Below are 18,128 nucleotides of genomic sequence, written 5' to 3'. Positions count from 1 at the left end.
TTGAAAGCAATGGGCTGCCGGCAACCCCAGCAATGATTTTCGGGGAAGGGCTTTAAATATAAGCCCTTCCCTGAAAATCATCCCTGGTTTGTGTAAAAAATATACTCACCTCTCTGACGCTGTTGGGGCTCAGGCGCATCTAGCCGCTTGGGTCTCGTCACTGTAGTGAAGTTCTTTCAGCAGGCGGGGATTTAAAATCCCCACCTGCTGAAAGGACTGTATCTGATTGGCTGAGCGCTCACAGCCAATTAAATATTATCACACAATAAAACATGAAAAACATCCATGGGATGTGAATATTTTTTTCTAGACCCATCAGAATTAGTAGGATTTATTACTACTACAATAATACTAATAGTGAATTCATGTAAACAGGTATGTAAGTACATCAGCGTATAATGGTAATGTATTTAGTCTTGAGTGGTAAATTATTTGCTCTGTGTCTGATCAGTTATATCGTAAGCTGTAATTATATCACTTGACACTTTCTCAGCATATTTCATTCATTAATACATGTGTAGTAAAACACCAACTCAGCAATGCTAGCAGTACATACATTTGGTTAAGGTTGTTACATAAACACTACTTAACAATTTCTGGCAGACTAAGTTCTCATAAGGGCTCTTTCACATTGTAAATTTGCGCAGCTAACATACATGCACAAAAAACATGATTATTAGAACCAATTATTTCCTATGGAAACATTCAGACAAAGGAATTTTAGCTGTGCAAAAAAAAAATCGCACGTAAAAAGATAGGACATTAGCGACTGAAATTCAGCCACTGAAATTCCCTGCTGCGTGAAAAGATAAACCTGACATATTTCTGGTGCACAAAGCGCAGAAGCCTCCATAGACTCAAATGGGAGACTATGCGAGCCAGCCGGCAAAGGGAGATGAAGGAATTCCCCAGCAACAGGGATGGAGGGATTCCCCCGCAGTGGGAGAAACCCTCCATCCACACTGCTGGGGAATCCCTTCATCTACCCTGCAGGAGAACGCCTCAATCCCCATTGAGATAAAGGGAGTCCTCGGCAATGAAGGGAAGCCCTGGAGGAGTCCCTTCACCTCCGCAATGGGACTTCCCTTCCCTGGAGAGATAGAGATGAAGGGAAGCCCCTCTGCAGAGATGAAGGGGGTTCCCCTGGGGACTCTCTACATCTCTCTCTTCAACTGTACATCTTTTCGGTCAGTGCCAGCCGTCTGAATAGCCCTGGCGCTCGCAACTACCACTGCAGAAAATCATCTGTCCAAAAGATTTTTTGCAGCGCCAGCTGAGATTTTTTCTTTCTTTTTTGCGCAGCTAGCTTCTCCGTGCTTTTGACACCCATGTGAACAAGCACTAAGAATGCACTTGGACTCCTGAAGGTTATGTCCTGCTATTGTGTAGAACCATATTTGCTACAGTAGAATGCTATCATCTGCATTTTGCAGTTACTGTACATCATTTTCACTACATTTAAGTTCTGTAGACGGTCTGGACCATTTTTGATATACAATCTCCTTGATAAGGTTTTCCATTTTTTTACCTGAACAAATAGTGCAGTCTGCAGCGCGGTTTGTTCAGTTAAAATAACGGAAATTGACGGTAAACACATTGAAATCAATAAGAAAAAAACTGTTCAGTTTTTATTTTAATTCCATTTCCCAACAGAAAAAAGATGCAATTATAACCGACAGCCTTAAGTGCAGTGTGAATGCACCCTTAGTTGGGAAAAATATTTCAAATAGCGTCATCATATTCTGTAGTATTGTACATACACTAATTTGGTACATTCAATTTCCAGTGTGCCCATGTTAATATATCCTTATATTTCAAAACAGGGGCATCCAAAGATTTCCTCAGAGTCAGGGACGTGTTAAAAAAATCATTATGAAGCATCTGCTGCACATGGTGTATTGTGCACTCTGCACTTCCTTTCATTTTCATACCTCCTACTACAGCTAGCAGAGTAGAGGATCTGACTACTGGGGGGCACAAAGGTTCCTAGTCTGCTCTTTTGGAGAGAAGGCAAGGATCAAAGATGGATTAAGTCCACAATAGGCCTTGGGCGGTATGAAGATTGTGGGTCCCCCACCAGTCTAAAGTTTTAAAATCATCTGATACTTACTACATAGTTATAGTACACATAACCAAGCTTACTATATATATGCTTTACCAGAGCCAAACTTAATGAATAGGTACTAGAACCAAGTTTACAACATAGATACAATATCAGGACTGAGTTTACTAAATAGATACAATATCAGGACTGAGTTTACTAAATAGATATGAATTTACTGCATAGACATGATTCCAGAACTGAGTTTACTACATAGATACAGTAACAAAACTAAGTTCACTACATAGATATGGTAACAGAACCAAGTGCACTACATGGATACGGTCCAAGATTACTACATAGATATGGTAACAGAACCAAGTGCACTACATAGATACAACATTTTTATAAATGATCTAGAGGAGGGAATTGATGGGAAACTGCTCAAATTTGCAGACGACACAAAGCTAGGAGGGATAGCTAACACTGGGAAAGAGAGAGAGAGTATTCAAAAAGATCTAGAAAAGCTTGCACTGTGGGCAGTGACTAACAGAATGGTATTTAACAAGGAGAAATGCAAAGTCCTACATCTGGGCAAGAAAAATGAAAAAAGCAGATACAGAATGGGAGGAATTGAGCTAATCAGCAGCGCATGTGAAAAAGACTTGAGTATACTAATAGATCATAGACTGAACATGAGTCAACAATGTGATGCAGCAGCCAAAAAGGCAAACACAATTCTGGGATGTATTAAGAGAAGCATAGAGTCTAGATCACGTGAGGTCATTATCCCCCTCTACTCTTCCTTAGTCAGACCTCATCGGGAATGCTGTGTCCAGTTCTGGGCACCCCACTTTAAAAAAGACATAGACAAACTAGAGCAAGTTCAGAGAAGGGTTACCAAGATGGTGAGCGGTCTGCAAATCATGTCCTATGAGGAACGGTTAAAGGATCTGGGAATGTTTAGCTTGCATAAAAGAAGGCTGAGAGGAGACTTAAAGGGATTGTTTGCGAAAGCGCATGCGCAGAAGACCTGTGCCGCGCGAGCACGCCAGAGCGGCCCCTTCAGCGCAAGCGCGTCTAATCCAGGCAGAAGGCGGCTTTGGCCGGTGCCATGGAGACGGGGACGCCAGCACCGGAGGGGGTAAGTGTATAACTTCTGTATGGCCAATATTTAATGCACAATGTATATTACAAAGTGCATTAATATGGCCATACAGAAGTGCTTAACCCCACTTGCTTTCGCGGGACAACCCCTTTAATAACTGTCTACAAATATTTAAAGGGCTGTCACAGTGCAGAGGGATTCTCATCTGTACAAGGAAAAACTAGAAGCAATGGGATGAAACTGAAAGGGAGGTGACACAGATTAGATATAAGAAAAAACTTTCTGACAGTGAGGGTGATCAATGAGTGGAACAGTTACCATGGGAGGTGGTGAGTTCTCCTTCAATGGAAGTGTTCAAACAAAGGCTGGACAAATATCTGTTTGGGATGATTTAGTGAGTCCTGCACTGAGCAGGGGGTTGGACCCGATGACCCTGAAGGTCCCTTCCAACTCTACCAGTCTAGGATTCTATAATTCTATACAGTCCAAGATTACTACATAGATATGGTAACAAAATGAAGCTTATTACATAGATACAGTAACAGAACCAAGTTTAGTACATAGATGCCAGAACCAAGCTTGCTACATGGACATGGTTCTGAGAATGCTACACTAAAGTTAAATAGAGGCCCCTTGCAAACCAGCTGTTTTGATACTTTTGGGAACTCTTTTTTGACCAAAAAAATGGATTCAAATGTATACAGTTATAATGGTCATGTACGTGACAGATGTCCCACTATGTTGTTAACATAGCAGGCTGTCATGTTAAAGATTGCTATATCTGTACCTAAAGTATCCAATTGGTTTTGATGGGTGCTAATATTGCCAAAGTGTAATATAGGAGTGTGAATCTAGTACAAGTTAGGCAAGGTAATACTAGCAGTCAGCATGCCATTTCTTTGCTGTCATGGGAGCAGTAAAATGCATTACCAGATCTGTTCTATTACGGAAACAAACGTCACCAGACAGACTCCACTGGCTATAATGGGGTCCATCTGGCTTCCTTCCAGCTCTCTGCCATTTTCCTGAACAAAATAGCACTTTATGCTGCGCTATTTTGTGCAGGATCTGTGCTGAAGGCTTCTACATATACATACAAGCACAGAGGCATACACAGGCACATCTATACACATACAGGGGCACAAACACATAAATATTTCTACATACCTGTATTGACACTACAGCCTGAATCAACCTACCTCCAGGTCAGGGCTCAGGAGGATGGAGGCCAGCAGCAGGTGGTAGCTGGAAAAGAGGTAGTGCCAAAGTGGCAGCTCAAAGCAGGTCACTGTGTTTTGATTGGAAAAACGGCTGTGGGCAAGGATCGAAGGATACATGCTCAGCTCAGCGCTGAGCCAATCAGGGGGCAGGTCTGACTCACACCCCCTTCACACCCACTGCAGGCCGTCTGCCGGGACCAGGTGAGTATATATATATTTTTTATTTTAACACTTTTCTGGATGAATTGCAGGGAAGGGCTTATATATTTAACCCCTTCCCGACAATTCATCCCACGCACGCCGGCAGCCCATTGCTTTCAATGGAGCCGGCTGTATTGCTGGCTCCATTGAATTCAATGGGCAAACATCGTTCTTCTCTGCCACAGCTGTTACAGCTGTGGCAGAGAAGAATGATTTGTCTTCTATATGTTCTCAATGGGGTCGGCGCTGCTGCCGCCGGCCCCATTGAGCGCATATAGAGAAGAGAACAGGAATCGCAGATCGCAGATAGGTGTGATCTGTGATTTCTGTTCTATAATTTATCAGACAAGCACATAAAAAGCGCTCATGTGTCCGATACCATTGCAAAGCAATGGTTTTAAAAAATCGCTAGACGCATGCGCATGCGCAAATCGCGCGAAAAAACGCCCGTCTGACTAAGGCCTAATAGTACTAATTCCTCACATTTCGATGTCATATAAGAGGGTCTCTATAAGCCGGAGCAACTGACAAAGTATGGCTCTTGCACTGGCAGACCTCACCTAACCGGGAACTACATAGATGACTGTTCGTTTGAAAGGCCAACATGTAATACCGCAGTTTCCTGGCAGCACTGCTGCAAAGAGAATTATAGGACCAGCCTCAACTTTTCTCGAGCTGATTGTTGGTAGTTTCTGAACTTTGCTGGACCTGGGAATCCTAATGTGACAACCTTATTTAGTAATAACAATATTTAGTAATTTTCCTTTAACTTATTTTGCAGTGATTATTGCGTTACGTAAGTTGATTTTCTTAAAGGTATTCTATGTTCATTATTTGTACTTATTCTACCAGACTACTAATATTGAACGAACTAGAAGTCTTTCTAAAGCAAACCCTAATGTATACAAAGAAAGACAAGCAGATAGAGGTAAGTTACCATTTCTATATTCTGTCCAACAAAATATATCATACGCCAGTCTTAATCTGAAGCCTGATGGAGAAAGTTGTGCCTAATCTAATAAGAGGAGCAAGCTCTTAATACACTTCAGCATCGTATGCCGTCCGTGTGCCACAATCCAAAATCTACACAAACTTTGAGCTGAAGTACAGTTCTGCTATAATTTCACCAAGTTTTTGGGTGAAATTGTTGTAAATCCATAGGGCAACAGATGGCCATGACCCCCCCCCCATGTAATGTGTGTGAATAAATGCATGTCTGAAAGGCTCAATGTACATCAACAATATGCGCATAGTACGCATCTCCCATATGCTTGTATGAGTGAACCCTTGAGGCTTAAACAATACATAGGTCTGATGCCCACTTTGGCAAAATCTTGTACACTAGGCTAATCGCCCAAAAGGATGCCTATTTAACTGGAGCACAGCTGACTTTAGAACCTGGTATCGCAGTCTTTAATTAGAGTGGTCCCAATGCTTATGAGAGACCGATTCAGTCTCTGGCGGACCCAGCATAGCTTCAAACTCACACCAACAGTACACAGAATAAGACTTACAGTCTCTCCCTGAAGTAAGGCTCTCAGGCATAAGAGGATCAATGACCCAAGTTCCCTCCACTGACTTTCTCCATGTTGGCCCATTCTTCTCTATTTTTGGTTCAACTTGGCTATTTCTCAGCTCCTTCCTTTTTCATTGCCTATCGGCTCTTCTCAACTTGCAGTCGTAGACTCTGACTTGCTTCTAATCTTGCGCTTAGGAGCACTTATAATTTGGGTAGAATAATAATCTTAATAATAATAATCATCAGCTTTTTTTATAGCACAAACATATTTTATTGGATCACCAAGGTCTCACTTTGGTTTCACTTTATTTCTCAGCACTCATATCGGTCTCTCTCTTTCCTGACTCCAGCTCGCTGGTTCTCTCATTATCTCAGTCTCTTTCCACTTGCCAACTCTTTCTCCATGAGGGACGTCACTTAGTCATTCTCCATTGCCTACATCTGCATGCACACATCAACCTCCAGCTGTAACAACCCTCTTTTCCCAGAGTATTCACCAACTTCACATGCTGGCCCTCGGAATATCTCTCAAATTGCAGGGAATCTCTGACTCCTCTTCACTTACTCTCAATCTCTCTCTTCCTCTAAGACATGTAAGTGTCCTTGGTTTGTTCTTGCCATGACTTTCTTTTCATCTTCACAGACCATTACATGATCCCTCTCAACTCTGAGGTCTCTGGCCACTCAGTCCCTCAAGTTCACTGCAGGAATTCTGCCCGCTCTCCAGCATAGTAATACTATCGTACACACGGCCCACACCACTTCTCAGTCCTTTATAATGGCTTCCACCACTGTAAATGCTTTTTTTCTGGCTGCATCACTTTTTTTAAGTCACCACCACTCACTGTAATGGTGCCATCTGACACTATTCTCTGACCACTCTTAAGTCATGTTGCACTCCCCATATCTCCTTGGGGTGGGGCTTAACCCCCACACATATCCCTAACCTGAGGCGAAATCTTCAGGGTTGTGATGTGCTGGTGGCATCACTATCTCTGTAATCAGGAAGGCAGGGCTTCCCTCCTTTGATGCCTCAAGCTCCTCTCATTGCACTGCCTACAGTTCTTCTCCCCTGTTGTACCAGCATCTGTGCTTATCTTCAATGGTAGAAGCAGGACCTTCTTTCCACCCTCTTATATTTCCTCTCATATTTCAATTGCCATCCTCAGCAACCCGGCAAAGTCCTTGAGAGGGTTTGCTGCTGTACTCCACTGCCACTGGTTGCACAATCCTGCCAAAAATTTAAGATGTAGGTGGAATGGTGTGTGATGGTGCAACACTGACAGACGGAGGTAGAGGCAGTTTAATACAGCAAATTAAATTTTTATTGCAGAAAATGTGAATTACGGTTTATCACTCCACGGAGGGTTCTCTTTCTTAAATATTACAGAACGTTTTGTAATACAGTCTGAAACATTAAAGTCTTAAAGATTCCATGGGCCTAATGCCTACTATGAGGCTTCCTCCCTTCCTCGGCATTTGGAGCCCCTCTCTCACTGGAGGGGATGGGAGTTTTGCCCCAGAACTTAGAGTACTTGGGCTTAGCCCCACTGCTACAAGTGCCCTACAACGGCCATATATAATATTCAGTGGAAGGGCCGAAACTCCTTCCACACTCTTACACACCATGCTGCCTGAAAGTTTCTAAGATCCCTTTGCTAACTCAGAATTCATTAGCTTTAGTTTTAGCCTTGTTACAGATTTGGCACTAGGGTCCAAGAGCTGCAAATTACACCTGTGGGCTCTCCATACAATGTAAAGACATGCCAGGTCCTCCACTAGCAAGGCATTCTCTGTCCCCTAACCTCTGTAGTCAGTCACTGGCCACAGCTGGGATGTCAGTAGAGAATCTAATCACTGAGGCATAGGGCTGGTGGCACTACAGTAGTGGGATGTGAGAGAGTTGTTGAGATTATGTGGTTATCAGATGCCTGAAATAAAATATTTGCCTATAACTTTATACCAACAGCTATAGAGGCATCCCTATATTCAATGCCTATGGACACTGATGTATATCGTGGAATATATGAGGATCCTGATGAGCTAAGGGCTCAAACTGTCAAAATACAAAGAGAACAACTTTCTTTGGACGATGTTGAACTGGGTTCTGGAAACTTTGGAACTGTGAAAAAAGGGACTTTAAAGATGACAAAGTAGGTGTATTATACCCTCCTTGTGGCCACTACAAATATGTTTTACGGCACTACATAGTATGCTGCCATTAACCAGCGTGTTTTGGTTCTAAAGGACTAGATACTTTTTAGGGATTTTACCCATGAGGTGGTTTTAGTGCCATATTCTTGACTTCAGCTACCAAAATTATTTTTGCAGCTTTTTTTTCCCCATGACATATAGGGCTATTTTTTATATCTTTTTTCACTGACTTTTTTCCCACTCTTCAGCTTTGTTGGGGCTAGAAAGCAAAAAAAATGTTTTTTAATCTATAGTTGTTTACTTTTAAAATGAGTATATTTACACTCAAATAAAGTACAGGAATGGGTTTCTTATTTTGTTTTGGATGTTTTTATATATAACTTGCATAGTCTCGGATTACAGGGCGCATATGGCGATGGTTTTCGTTGGCGGTGGCCTATTTCCGTATATTTTATTTTTTGGCATTTTTGTAACTACCGTACATTCCGGCGTATAAGGCGACAGGGCGTATAAGACGACCCCCCAACTTTCACCTTATACGCCGGGAATACAGCGGAGCAAAAAAAAAATTCATTACTCACCTTCCCCGGCGTTCTGCAGCGCTGCTGCAGGATGTCGCTCCCTCCTGGTCTCCGGCAGAGCACTGCTTTCTGGACGCTGAAGGCCCGTGTGTTTTAGCCAATCACAGCCATTCAATGATGTCATTGAATGGCTGTGATTGGCTGACGGTGTGTGTTAGCCAATCACAGTATTAGCTTTCTGGAGGCGGGGATTTCAAGCCCCGCATTCAGAAAGCAATGCTCTGCCGGGGACCAGGAGGGAGCGACAGCCTGCAGCAACGCCGCAGAACGCCGGGGGAGGTGAGTACTGATTTTTTTTTTGGACAGTTTTTTTTTTTTTTGTATTACCGCGTATAAGACGACCCCCGACTTCAGAGCGTATTTTTGGGGGTACAAAAGTCGTCTTATACGCCGGTATATACGGTATTATTTTTAACATCTGTGTCCCCATGACATCATATAAGACCTCTGGGGGTCATTCCCATTGTATTTTTTTTTTAGGCTTAGGAATACTGAGAGGGGTTCTCCATGGAATAACTATTGATGACCTATATCAGTAGTAGATTGGCTAAGGTTCTTCATTTGTGTTCCCTGCCAGTCAGCTGATCACTGGGCCCACTATCAGCAACACAGCATACTGGGGCACAGAGCGGACACTACTGCTTCGACTCCTATGTAGTGGCCAGTGCTTGTAAATGCAGCTGCAGCTTCTACTCATTTTACTAAGATCAGCACTTGTAATTACAAGCATTGGTCACTACACAGAGGTCGGAACAGCAGCTTCCACTCCATACCCCTGTGTGTTGCGGTGTTGACAGCTTGTGCCCGATCAACTGATCGGTTGGGGTCCTGAGCGACGGCCCCCGAGCTGATCAGCTATTGCTGACCTATCCTAAGGATACATGATCCCTGGAAAAACCATTAAACCTATGTACGGCTTGGAAAAGCCTGGGATAGTGTCCAACACACGTTTTAGCTGACGTAGCCTTTGTCTGAGGCTACCCCAGCCGAAACATACGTCAGAACATAAAGACTGAAGACACCTCTGGTTGTGAAAGGGTTAAGATTAGAGATTAGCGAACCTACTCGTTTCGAGTAATTACTCGATCAAGCACCGCGATTTTCGAGTACTTCCGTACTCGGGTGAAAAGATTCGGAGGGAAAAGCCGGGGGGCGGGGGGAGGTGTGGCGGAGCGGGGAACAGGGGGGAGCCCTCTCTCTCTCCCTCTCCCCCCCACTCCCAGCTGCAACCCCCACTCACCCACGGCGCCCCCCGAATCTTTTCGCCCGAGTACGGAAGTACTCGAAAATCGCGGCGCTCGGGCGAAAAAGGGGCGTGGCCGAGTACGCTCGCTCATCTCTAGTTAAGATATATCATTTGAAAAAAAAATCCTAAAGTTGAAGACCTAGGTCATAAATGCGATATTACATTGTCAGCTGCAGGTTCAACCCAATTTAACAAAATGCTGTAAATATCTACAGAACTGAAAGAAAAGTGGCAATTAAAATTCTTAAAAATGAAGGCAATGACCCTTCTATCCAAGAAGAACTTCTGAGAGAAGCGACGGTGATGCAGCAGCTGGATAACCCGTACATCGTCAGGATGATCGGCATTTGTGAAGCTGAGTTTTGGATGTTGGTCATGGAGTTGGCAGAACTTGGACCCCTCAATAAATTTTTAACTAAAAACAGGTATGATAAAAAAAACAATCGGGATGTTACGGATGTGACTCAGTTCAACCGGACTGTAATAACGTTCAGTGAGAAATTATCTGATCTGAAAGCTATTGAAAAGCCATTGTTATATTATCTCCACACGACAAAAGCTATTAAAGGGGTTGTCTCATGAAAGCATGTGGGGTTATGCACTTCTCTATGGCCATATTAATGCACTTTGTAATATACATCGTGCATTAATTATGAGCCATACAGAAGTTATTCACTTACCTGTTCCGTTGCTAGCGTCCTCGTCTCCATGGATCCGTCTAAAATCGCCTCTTCTGGCGATTTTAGACGCGCTTGCGCTGTGCGGTCTTCTGCCTTCTGAATGGGGCTGCTCGTGCCGGAGAGCTGCTCCTTGTAGCTCCGCCCCATCACGTGTGCCGATTCCAGCCAATCAGGAGGCTGGAATCGGCAATGGACCTCACAGTGAAGATCCCGGCGGCCATCTTACTAAGGTAAGTAAGAAGAAGGAAGAAGTCGCCGCAGCGCGGGGATTCGGGTAAGTACTACCCGTTTTTTTTTTTTTAACACATGCATCGGGTTTGTCTCGCGCCGAACGGGGGGCCTATTGAATAAAAAAAAAAAACGTTTCGGCGTGAGACAACCCCTTTAAAAGGGCAAATAAACAAACTTGACTACATCTGTATTCTCATCCTCATTCACACACTGATCCAAACGGCAATGGTCTTTCCCTCTCATATTACACTCTGTAGAGCATACCATCTCAGGTAAATGTTCACAGGGTCCCATTGTAGAAAAAGATATAGGTATCGGTTTTTTACTGGTCGTATCTGTACATAGTCGTCTACGATATTCTATATGGTAACAAAAAAATGGTAGCCGGTCCAGTGGATGCCAAAAAGACCCAATAGATACCAATCAGATACTCTGCATTTGTCAGGTCAGTTGGACCTTATGAATACGTTCGGCATATGCATTGCACATCCATTGAACATACGCTACCTATGTAGTGTGAACTTAACCCTTTCCAATCCACTGTCTGACGTCTCAAGACATTTTGATTTAAGACTGTTCAGCTCCGATGTTGGAAGACGTCCGTCGGGGTTCTCTTATTGTATATTGCCAGCCTCTCTGCTGTCGGAGCCTATCCAACCTGTCACCTCATGCAGTACTGGCTTTAGCCAGCAGATAGCGCTGTTGTATAATGGCAGAAAAAGAGTAAGCCCCCTAGGAAAATCAGAATGCAAATTGGATTGGAAAGGGTTAAACCTTAGGCCGGACTTGCCCTATCTTTCCTGTACGTAGTTAATAGGACTTTTTTGTTTCAAACTCGTGTATCAAGAACCTACACCCGTGTGAAGAAGCCCTGAGCCTGTGTATGTATCATCCTGGTGCATTGCTGCTTCCCTACTCCCTCCGTCACACTGCAGGCTCCATATTTCATGCAGATCACAGTCTGTCCATCCTAAGATCTTGCTCTATACATTTATCTGTCCTCCTCTATATACAATGCTGGCAGGCAGTATTAATGCAAACAGTCTTTATGCTTTTTGTTATATGTGCTATGTTTCAATTAATATGTATTTTTATTTTGGTATTTAGGAATATTTCAGAAAAAAATGTAACAGAACTCGTCCATCAAGTTTCCATGGGGATGAAGTACTTGGAAGAAAAAAATTTTGTCCATAGGGATTTAGCTGCAAGAAATGTGCTTTTGGTAACTCAACATTATGCCAAAATTAGTGATTTTGGACTTTCTAAAGCAATTGGCTCTGATGAAAACTACTATAAAGTAAGTTTTGAATGCAAATTGAATGTATCCTAATAGTATTTATGATAATAAGACTTTACATTAGTCAAATTAAAGGGGTTGTCCAGGTCTAAATTATTGGTGGCCTATCCTTAGGACAAGTATTCAATAGTAGATTGGTGGGTTCAATCACCCAGAAGTCTCACTGATCAACAGTCCTCCAAAGCCAGCAAGCTCATGCACTGAGCTGCAGAAAGCAGACAGCTCCGTTCTTACTGCAGTGGTCAGTCTTAATATTGCAAGCTCGCATTGAAATGAATGAGAACTTGGCCTGCAATACCAAGCCTGGCCACTACAGTAAGAACGCATTTAATTGCTTATATTTTTGTCTTAAAGGCGAAGAGTTGTGGGAAGTGGCCGGTGAAGTGGTACGCACCAGAATGCATTAACTTCTATAAATTTTCAAGCAAAAGTGATGTATGGAGTTTTGGTGTTCTTATGTGGGAGGCGTATTCGTACGGACAAAAACCATATAAAGTAAGTTTACACATGTATAGTCAGATTTTGTACCAAAACATTTACATAATTACACAATAATTGGAGTGGTTACTTTGTCGCAGCAGTTTAAACTGGTTGGAAATGAAGAAAGAATGTGTCTGTTGCTTCAGTAAGCACTGCCACGCCGGCTCATAGGTTTGTGTAGTGCTGCACTTCAGCCCCATTTACTTCAAGGAATCAGAGCTGCAATGCCAAACACAACCCATAGACAAGTGTGGCGCTGTTTCTGGATGGAAGCAGCTATGTTTTTCTAATAGTGGACAACCCATTTTTTACATAAAGCTTAGCCTTTGCAACCACTTCATATATGAAAATATAGTATTATGTGCAATTACCTAACATATACCTATTACCCTTTCCCTCTATGGAGGCAATAGAGGGAAATGTCTGCAAGGGAAAGTCTTTCCAAAGTTCTCTGTTTATTGTTTGCGGCGGAAGCCAGATGAGCTGATCTCTGTTGCTGCTTTAATATGAAAGCGGTTGTCTCTACATTTAGGGTGGGTTCAGATGGACGTATGCTCAACTACGCTTTGTAGCGTAGTTGCGCATTACCATCTTTTTTTTTTCGGCTGTCGTTCAAACTCTGCATCATAGCGCTGGAGTTTGGGAAAAATAGGGAAGATAAGTCCTACCCTATCTTTTCCGCATGTAGTATTAACTATGTGCAGGAAGGATACGGCAAGTCCTATCTTTCTCGCACTGTACAATTAGCGGGCGAGAATCCCGATAGTAAAAATTAAACCATTGAAATCAATGGCTTCGTTTTGTCCCGTTATGCGGCCGCGGGACTAAAATACGTTCATGTGTTTAAGCCCTCATAGTGACTGGCTTGTTTTTGCTTGTATTTGTGCGTGTGATTTCTCGTGTGAGCATAAAGCGGAGTACAGAACTTTTTTTTTTGCACCCATGAAAATAGGACCTGCTCTATCTTGTTTGTGTTTGCACCCCAAAAAGCCCCATAGAGGTGAATGTGAGTTGCACAAGCGGGTATGCGCTAAACATTTCTCATGCCCGCGATCACAGGCAATGTGTTAGGCTAATTAGCTATTTAAATCAGGGTGGGATGACTCCCCCGCCCATGTGAATGAGCGGTGCCTGTGCAGGTATGAGCGCAAAATACACTCGTTCACTCATGTTTGGCGCAGGAGAGAGCATATTGCATGTCGAATCCCTTTGGTGAAGGAATCCTGAATATTTAGTCTTAGACTAGTTTCACGTGACCATTTTACTGGCGCATTTATGCATACGTGTTGTGGACACATGTCCTGGCCCAACTGTGGGTCTACTGACAGAACTCAAAGGATCACAAGGATCTATAATTTTCCGACTTTGGGTCGCTAGACCCACGGTTGGGCCAGGATACTCGTCCGTATTAAGTTAGCTATAGCATGACATGATAAAACAATGTATCCCTTCAGTTGCCACCAGGGGGAGCACAGTTTAAAGCTCTCATTGAATCATTAATCAGTTCATATTCAGAAGTCCAGCCACTATCTGGCTATTTTTCCATGAACTGCTTAGAGTTTTCTAGGCACTTGGAACATCCCCTGGCCATACGTAAACTATCCGTATTACTCTAGTGTTATGCATAGCATTTTATATTATGAATAAACACTTTCCAGTGTACTTACAGAATCCCAGGTAAGTATCCCCATCCCTTGAAGAACATCACATTCAGATGTTCAGCCGTCAGAAATAGCATCCATTGATATTCAGCCTGCCATCCCTTTCCTCGGGGTTGTCATCAGCTATGTGAGGATCTCGGTAACATGACAGGCTGAAGTTTCGAGAATACCAGTCCATCTATATACCGTGTTATGTGACTGGGATCAATAGAAATACAGCACCTGCAGTGAGTTCTCTCCATATATTCCTTTTTCATATTTCATATAGGGAATGAAAGGTGCAGACGTGTCCCAGATGATTGAAAGCGGAAATCGAATGGAGAGCCCACCCAGGTGCCCACCAGAACTTTATGACCTAATGAAATTGTGCTGGACCTACAAGTGAGTATGCACTAAACAGAGACCGGCATTACAAAATATTGGAACTATTCAAATATAAGTATTTATGTAAATACCTCCCCAACTTCTCCAGCTCTGCATAGGACAACAATGGGCTAGCATTGTAACAATTACAAGAGATAGTTTGATACAAACAGATGAAACAGAATACAAGACACATTCGGTAGGGGGTCTATAAACCATCAACATAATGCACAGATAGGTCCTTCAGAGGGAGAACTACTCTATGGTTTGTTGGGTGTGAATCCCAAGTGGGGGATCCTCTTTATGATATCTATATATTCAGGCATACAGCAAACAACCCTTGTCCAATTTATATTCCATCATCTATAAACCCTTTTTGCTGAACCGCTGGGACCACCACTGCCGGCTTGTGGCAGAGACATGGTATTTCAATCTTCAAATCTTCATATTTGGCCATTTTCTATTCCTCATCGACCCTGCGATCACCGGGTATAGCAATGTCGACAAGCTACACCCTTCTCTTTTCAATGATGGTTAAATCAGGTGTCTTATTAGCCAAGGCTTCGTTTGCATATTAATGTGGAAATCCTAAAGTATTTTTACAGCTTCATTTCCAGGCTTATGGTCCCACCAGTCCTTTGTTGTGGGCACATGTTAGTTTTTCACACATGTATATAATAATATTACAATTATATATACAGCACCATGAAATTAACAGCGCTTTAACCCCCTGGCAACATCCAATGTACATGTATGTTGGATGTGCGTGGGGTTTGTATGGAGCTGGCTCAAAAGCCAAGCCATAAACGGTGAGTGTTGGCTGTCATTGATAGCTGATACCCAGCCACGATCTAAGTTTATTATAGCATTACCGTATACTGTATAAGCGATTAAAACAAATAGAAGTTCAAATCCGATTAGGGAACTAGAAAAATAAGTGAAAAAAGTTGTTTGTTTTTTTGCACAAAATACATATAAAAAGTTTTAAAATGACAATTTTTTCATATTTAGTAGTAATTTTAAACAATCAGAATGAAAAAAAAATTAAATGTATTTGGACCAATCTATTAAAATAATGTATTCTTCATACCAAGAGGACATGAATTATGTATCGAGGCGGGTCATCCAGCACAGTAATGAGGCAGCATCAGCAATAAAGCATTAGCAGTTAGTTAGCACCGAGCACTTTGTAGTTCGAGTCCTTTTAGACTAGCCGATTTTCGTTACTGAGTGACGTTACTGCTCACTCGATCGCACTGGTGCCGCACAAATATGAACCCCATGGCACCGCGATGCGGTAAACAAATCGCGGCATGTTCTATCTTCTGCGTGCTCTCACATCGCAGCACCCATTGTTTTTAATGGGGCCAGCGGCAGCATCACACCATGTGCAAAGTCCATGCAATGTGAGGTCTCCCATTGAAAATAATGGGAGAAACTGTGCGAACCTCTGCCGCAAGGTTGCTTTCACATAAAAATGCCTTGCAACCTCGAGGATTTCCCATGGTGGGGAGCGCGATATGGGGGCGGGATTCACGGCCCCATATTGCACTCCCCCATGTGAAGTTAGCCTAAGTTGCCCATAGAATCAATCAGCGCTCAACTTTCTTTTTACCAGAATACAAAAGAAAAGTTGCGCTGTGATTGGTTGTTATGGGCAACTAAGACAGTTTCTTTTCTTTTAGGCAATTTTATAAATCGGCCTGTATGAGTTTTTGATATCTCAGATTTTGTTTTACAGAGTTGAAGATCGTCCTTCTTTTGTCAATGTTGAGCTTAAACTTCGGAATTACTACTATGATATCGCCCAGTAAGCTCTTTAATAAATCTCCTGGAAATGGTTTATGCCTCATATTTGCTTCCCTGGAACCAAGAAAAGTGTACAAACTGTCAGTTTTATTTACAGACATTGCTTTCTGTATAAACCTTGAGTTTTAGAAACCAAACTATGCTGTATTACTCAATTGACAGTCGCTATATACTGTTACTCTAGAAGAGACTAAAAGCAATGGGAATTCATATGTAATGGACCAAGTAGTTGAGTTTTTACATTTTACGGACTATTTACCTGCTGTTTTATTTAGCTTTTTTTATTATAAATGACACAATAAAATGATCCAAAAATGGTTTCTGGATGAAATATTTATTTACTGGCCAAATTAATCTTCCTACTACAGAGTTCCTTGAGAGGTTTGACCATTTTGTAGTCTTTTGCCTTCGTGCATCTTATGTCTCTCGCTAACCTGCCAAAAGTATGTTAGCGTAAAGTAGGAAACAAATAGGAGGAAATCTACCTTCAGGATTAGACTATGTGTATAGGGGTTGCAGGCACAAAACAAGAGGCTCGGTCTTTAGCACTGTTGTCTTACAGCGTTGGGGTCCTAGATTCAAATCTGAGGACAACATCTGCATGGAGGTTGTATGTTCTTCCCATGTTTGCATGGGTTTCCTCCCAAACATGTTGATAGGTGAATTTAAAAATTGTGAGTCCCAATGGGGACAGAATCCATAATATCAACTGATGTAAAGTGCTGCGATATAAATAAAGGTAATTAATATTAAATTAAAACCCACTGCATTAAGACCCATTTACACGGGCCGATGATCGCTCAAACAACAGTTTGAGTGACAGCTTTGAGCGATCATTTTGCATACACTATTAAGTAGCTGTTTAGCTACTTAATAGTAATTAAGTGTGCAAATGAAGCCTTAGCTGAAAGCAGTTAATAGCCCGAAGGCTCTTATCTCCATTCAGCTCCTTTGTTCTCCAATGTGAAACAATGCTATCAGCACTACCCGTGGAGAACTGCTGATAAGGCTGAAGGACGATTTTTAGGTTGGACTAAATTTAACGATCACCTAGCAGTGCACAAAAAGTGCACGATGGGCGTGCGTTTAGATGCAACGATGATCGCTCAAACGATCGCTTTTTAGCAATTTTTGAGCTATCATCACTCCATGTAAATGGGCCTTTAGAGGCACTGAGAAAATAAATGATTAGGAAGGTTGACAAATCCTTTAAAGCATACACATGATCATGAATATATTCATTTCAGTAGTACATGTGGATGTATGAAACTTTGTTGTACATCTTGGGGCTTATTCTCGTATTATGCGTGTAAAATTTGCTTGCACAATACATAGTGAGTAAAAGCCATTGGTTTGGTGAAATGTACATTTTTTTTGTGCGCTTATTTTGGTCACTTAAAAAAAGAATGCAGCATGTGCTTTTGTCATGCATATTGTGCACAACAATAGCACATATTACACTAATTAAACTTAATTGCCCATTGAAATCAATGGGAGCTTGCTAGTGTGCTTTTTTGCGTGCCCAAATACACAGGGT

At 42.3% G+C, this 18,128-nt stretch overlaps 1 protein-coding gene across 2 annotated transcripts in view; it reads left to right on the top strand.

Moving 5' to 3' along the window:
* SYK (spleen associated tyrosine kinase) overlaps nucleotides 1-16,902 on the top strand; it is an 82,519-nt gene extending 65,617 nt beyond the window's left edge. For both annotated transcript variants that reach the window (XM_066604052.1, XM_066604050.1), the window contains 7 exons: nucleotides 5,423-5,498; nucleotides 8,059-8,242; nucleotides 10,286-10,495; nucleotides 12,089-12,278; nucleotides 12,633-12,773; nucleotides 14,688-14,800; nucleotides 16,524-16,902. In XM_066604052.1, coding sequence (XP_066460149.1) covers nucleotides 5,423-5,498; nucleotides 8,059-8,242; nucleotides 10,286-10,495; nucleotides 12,089-12,278; nucleotides 12,633-12,773; nucleotides 14,688-14,800; nucleotides 16,524-16,596 — 987 coding nt within the window. In that variant the 3' untranslated portion in view covers nucleotides 16,597-16,902. The remainder of the gene's footprint in view (nucleotides 1-5,422; nucleotides 5,499-8,058; nucleotides 8,243-10,285; nucleotides 10,496-12,088; nucleotides 12,279-12,632; nucleotides 12,774-14,687; nucleotides 14,801-16,523) is intronic.
* The last annotated feature ends 1,226 nt before the right edge of the window (nucleotides 16,903-18,128 follow it).

This window comes from Eleutherodactylus coqui, chromosome 5, assembly GCF_035609145.1.
Source record: "Eleutherodactylus coqui strain aEleCoq1 chromosome 5, aEleCoq1.hap1, whole genome shotgun sequence".
Classification (NCBI taxonomy): Eukaryota; Metazoa; Chordata; class Amphibia; order Anura; family Eleutherodactylidae; genus Eleutherodactylus; species Eleutherodactylus coqui.
This window is presented reverse-complemented; position numbering and strand designations above follow the sequence as displayed.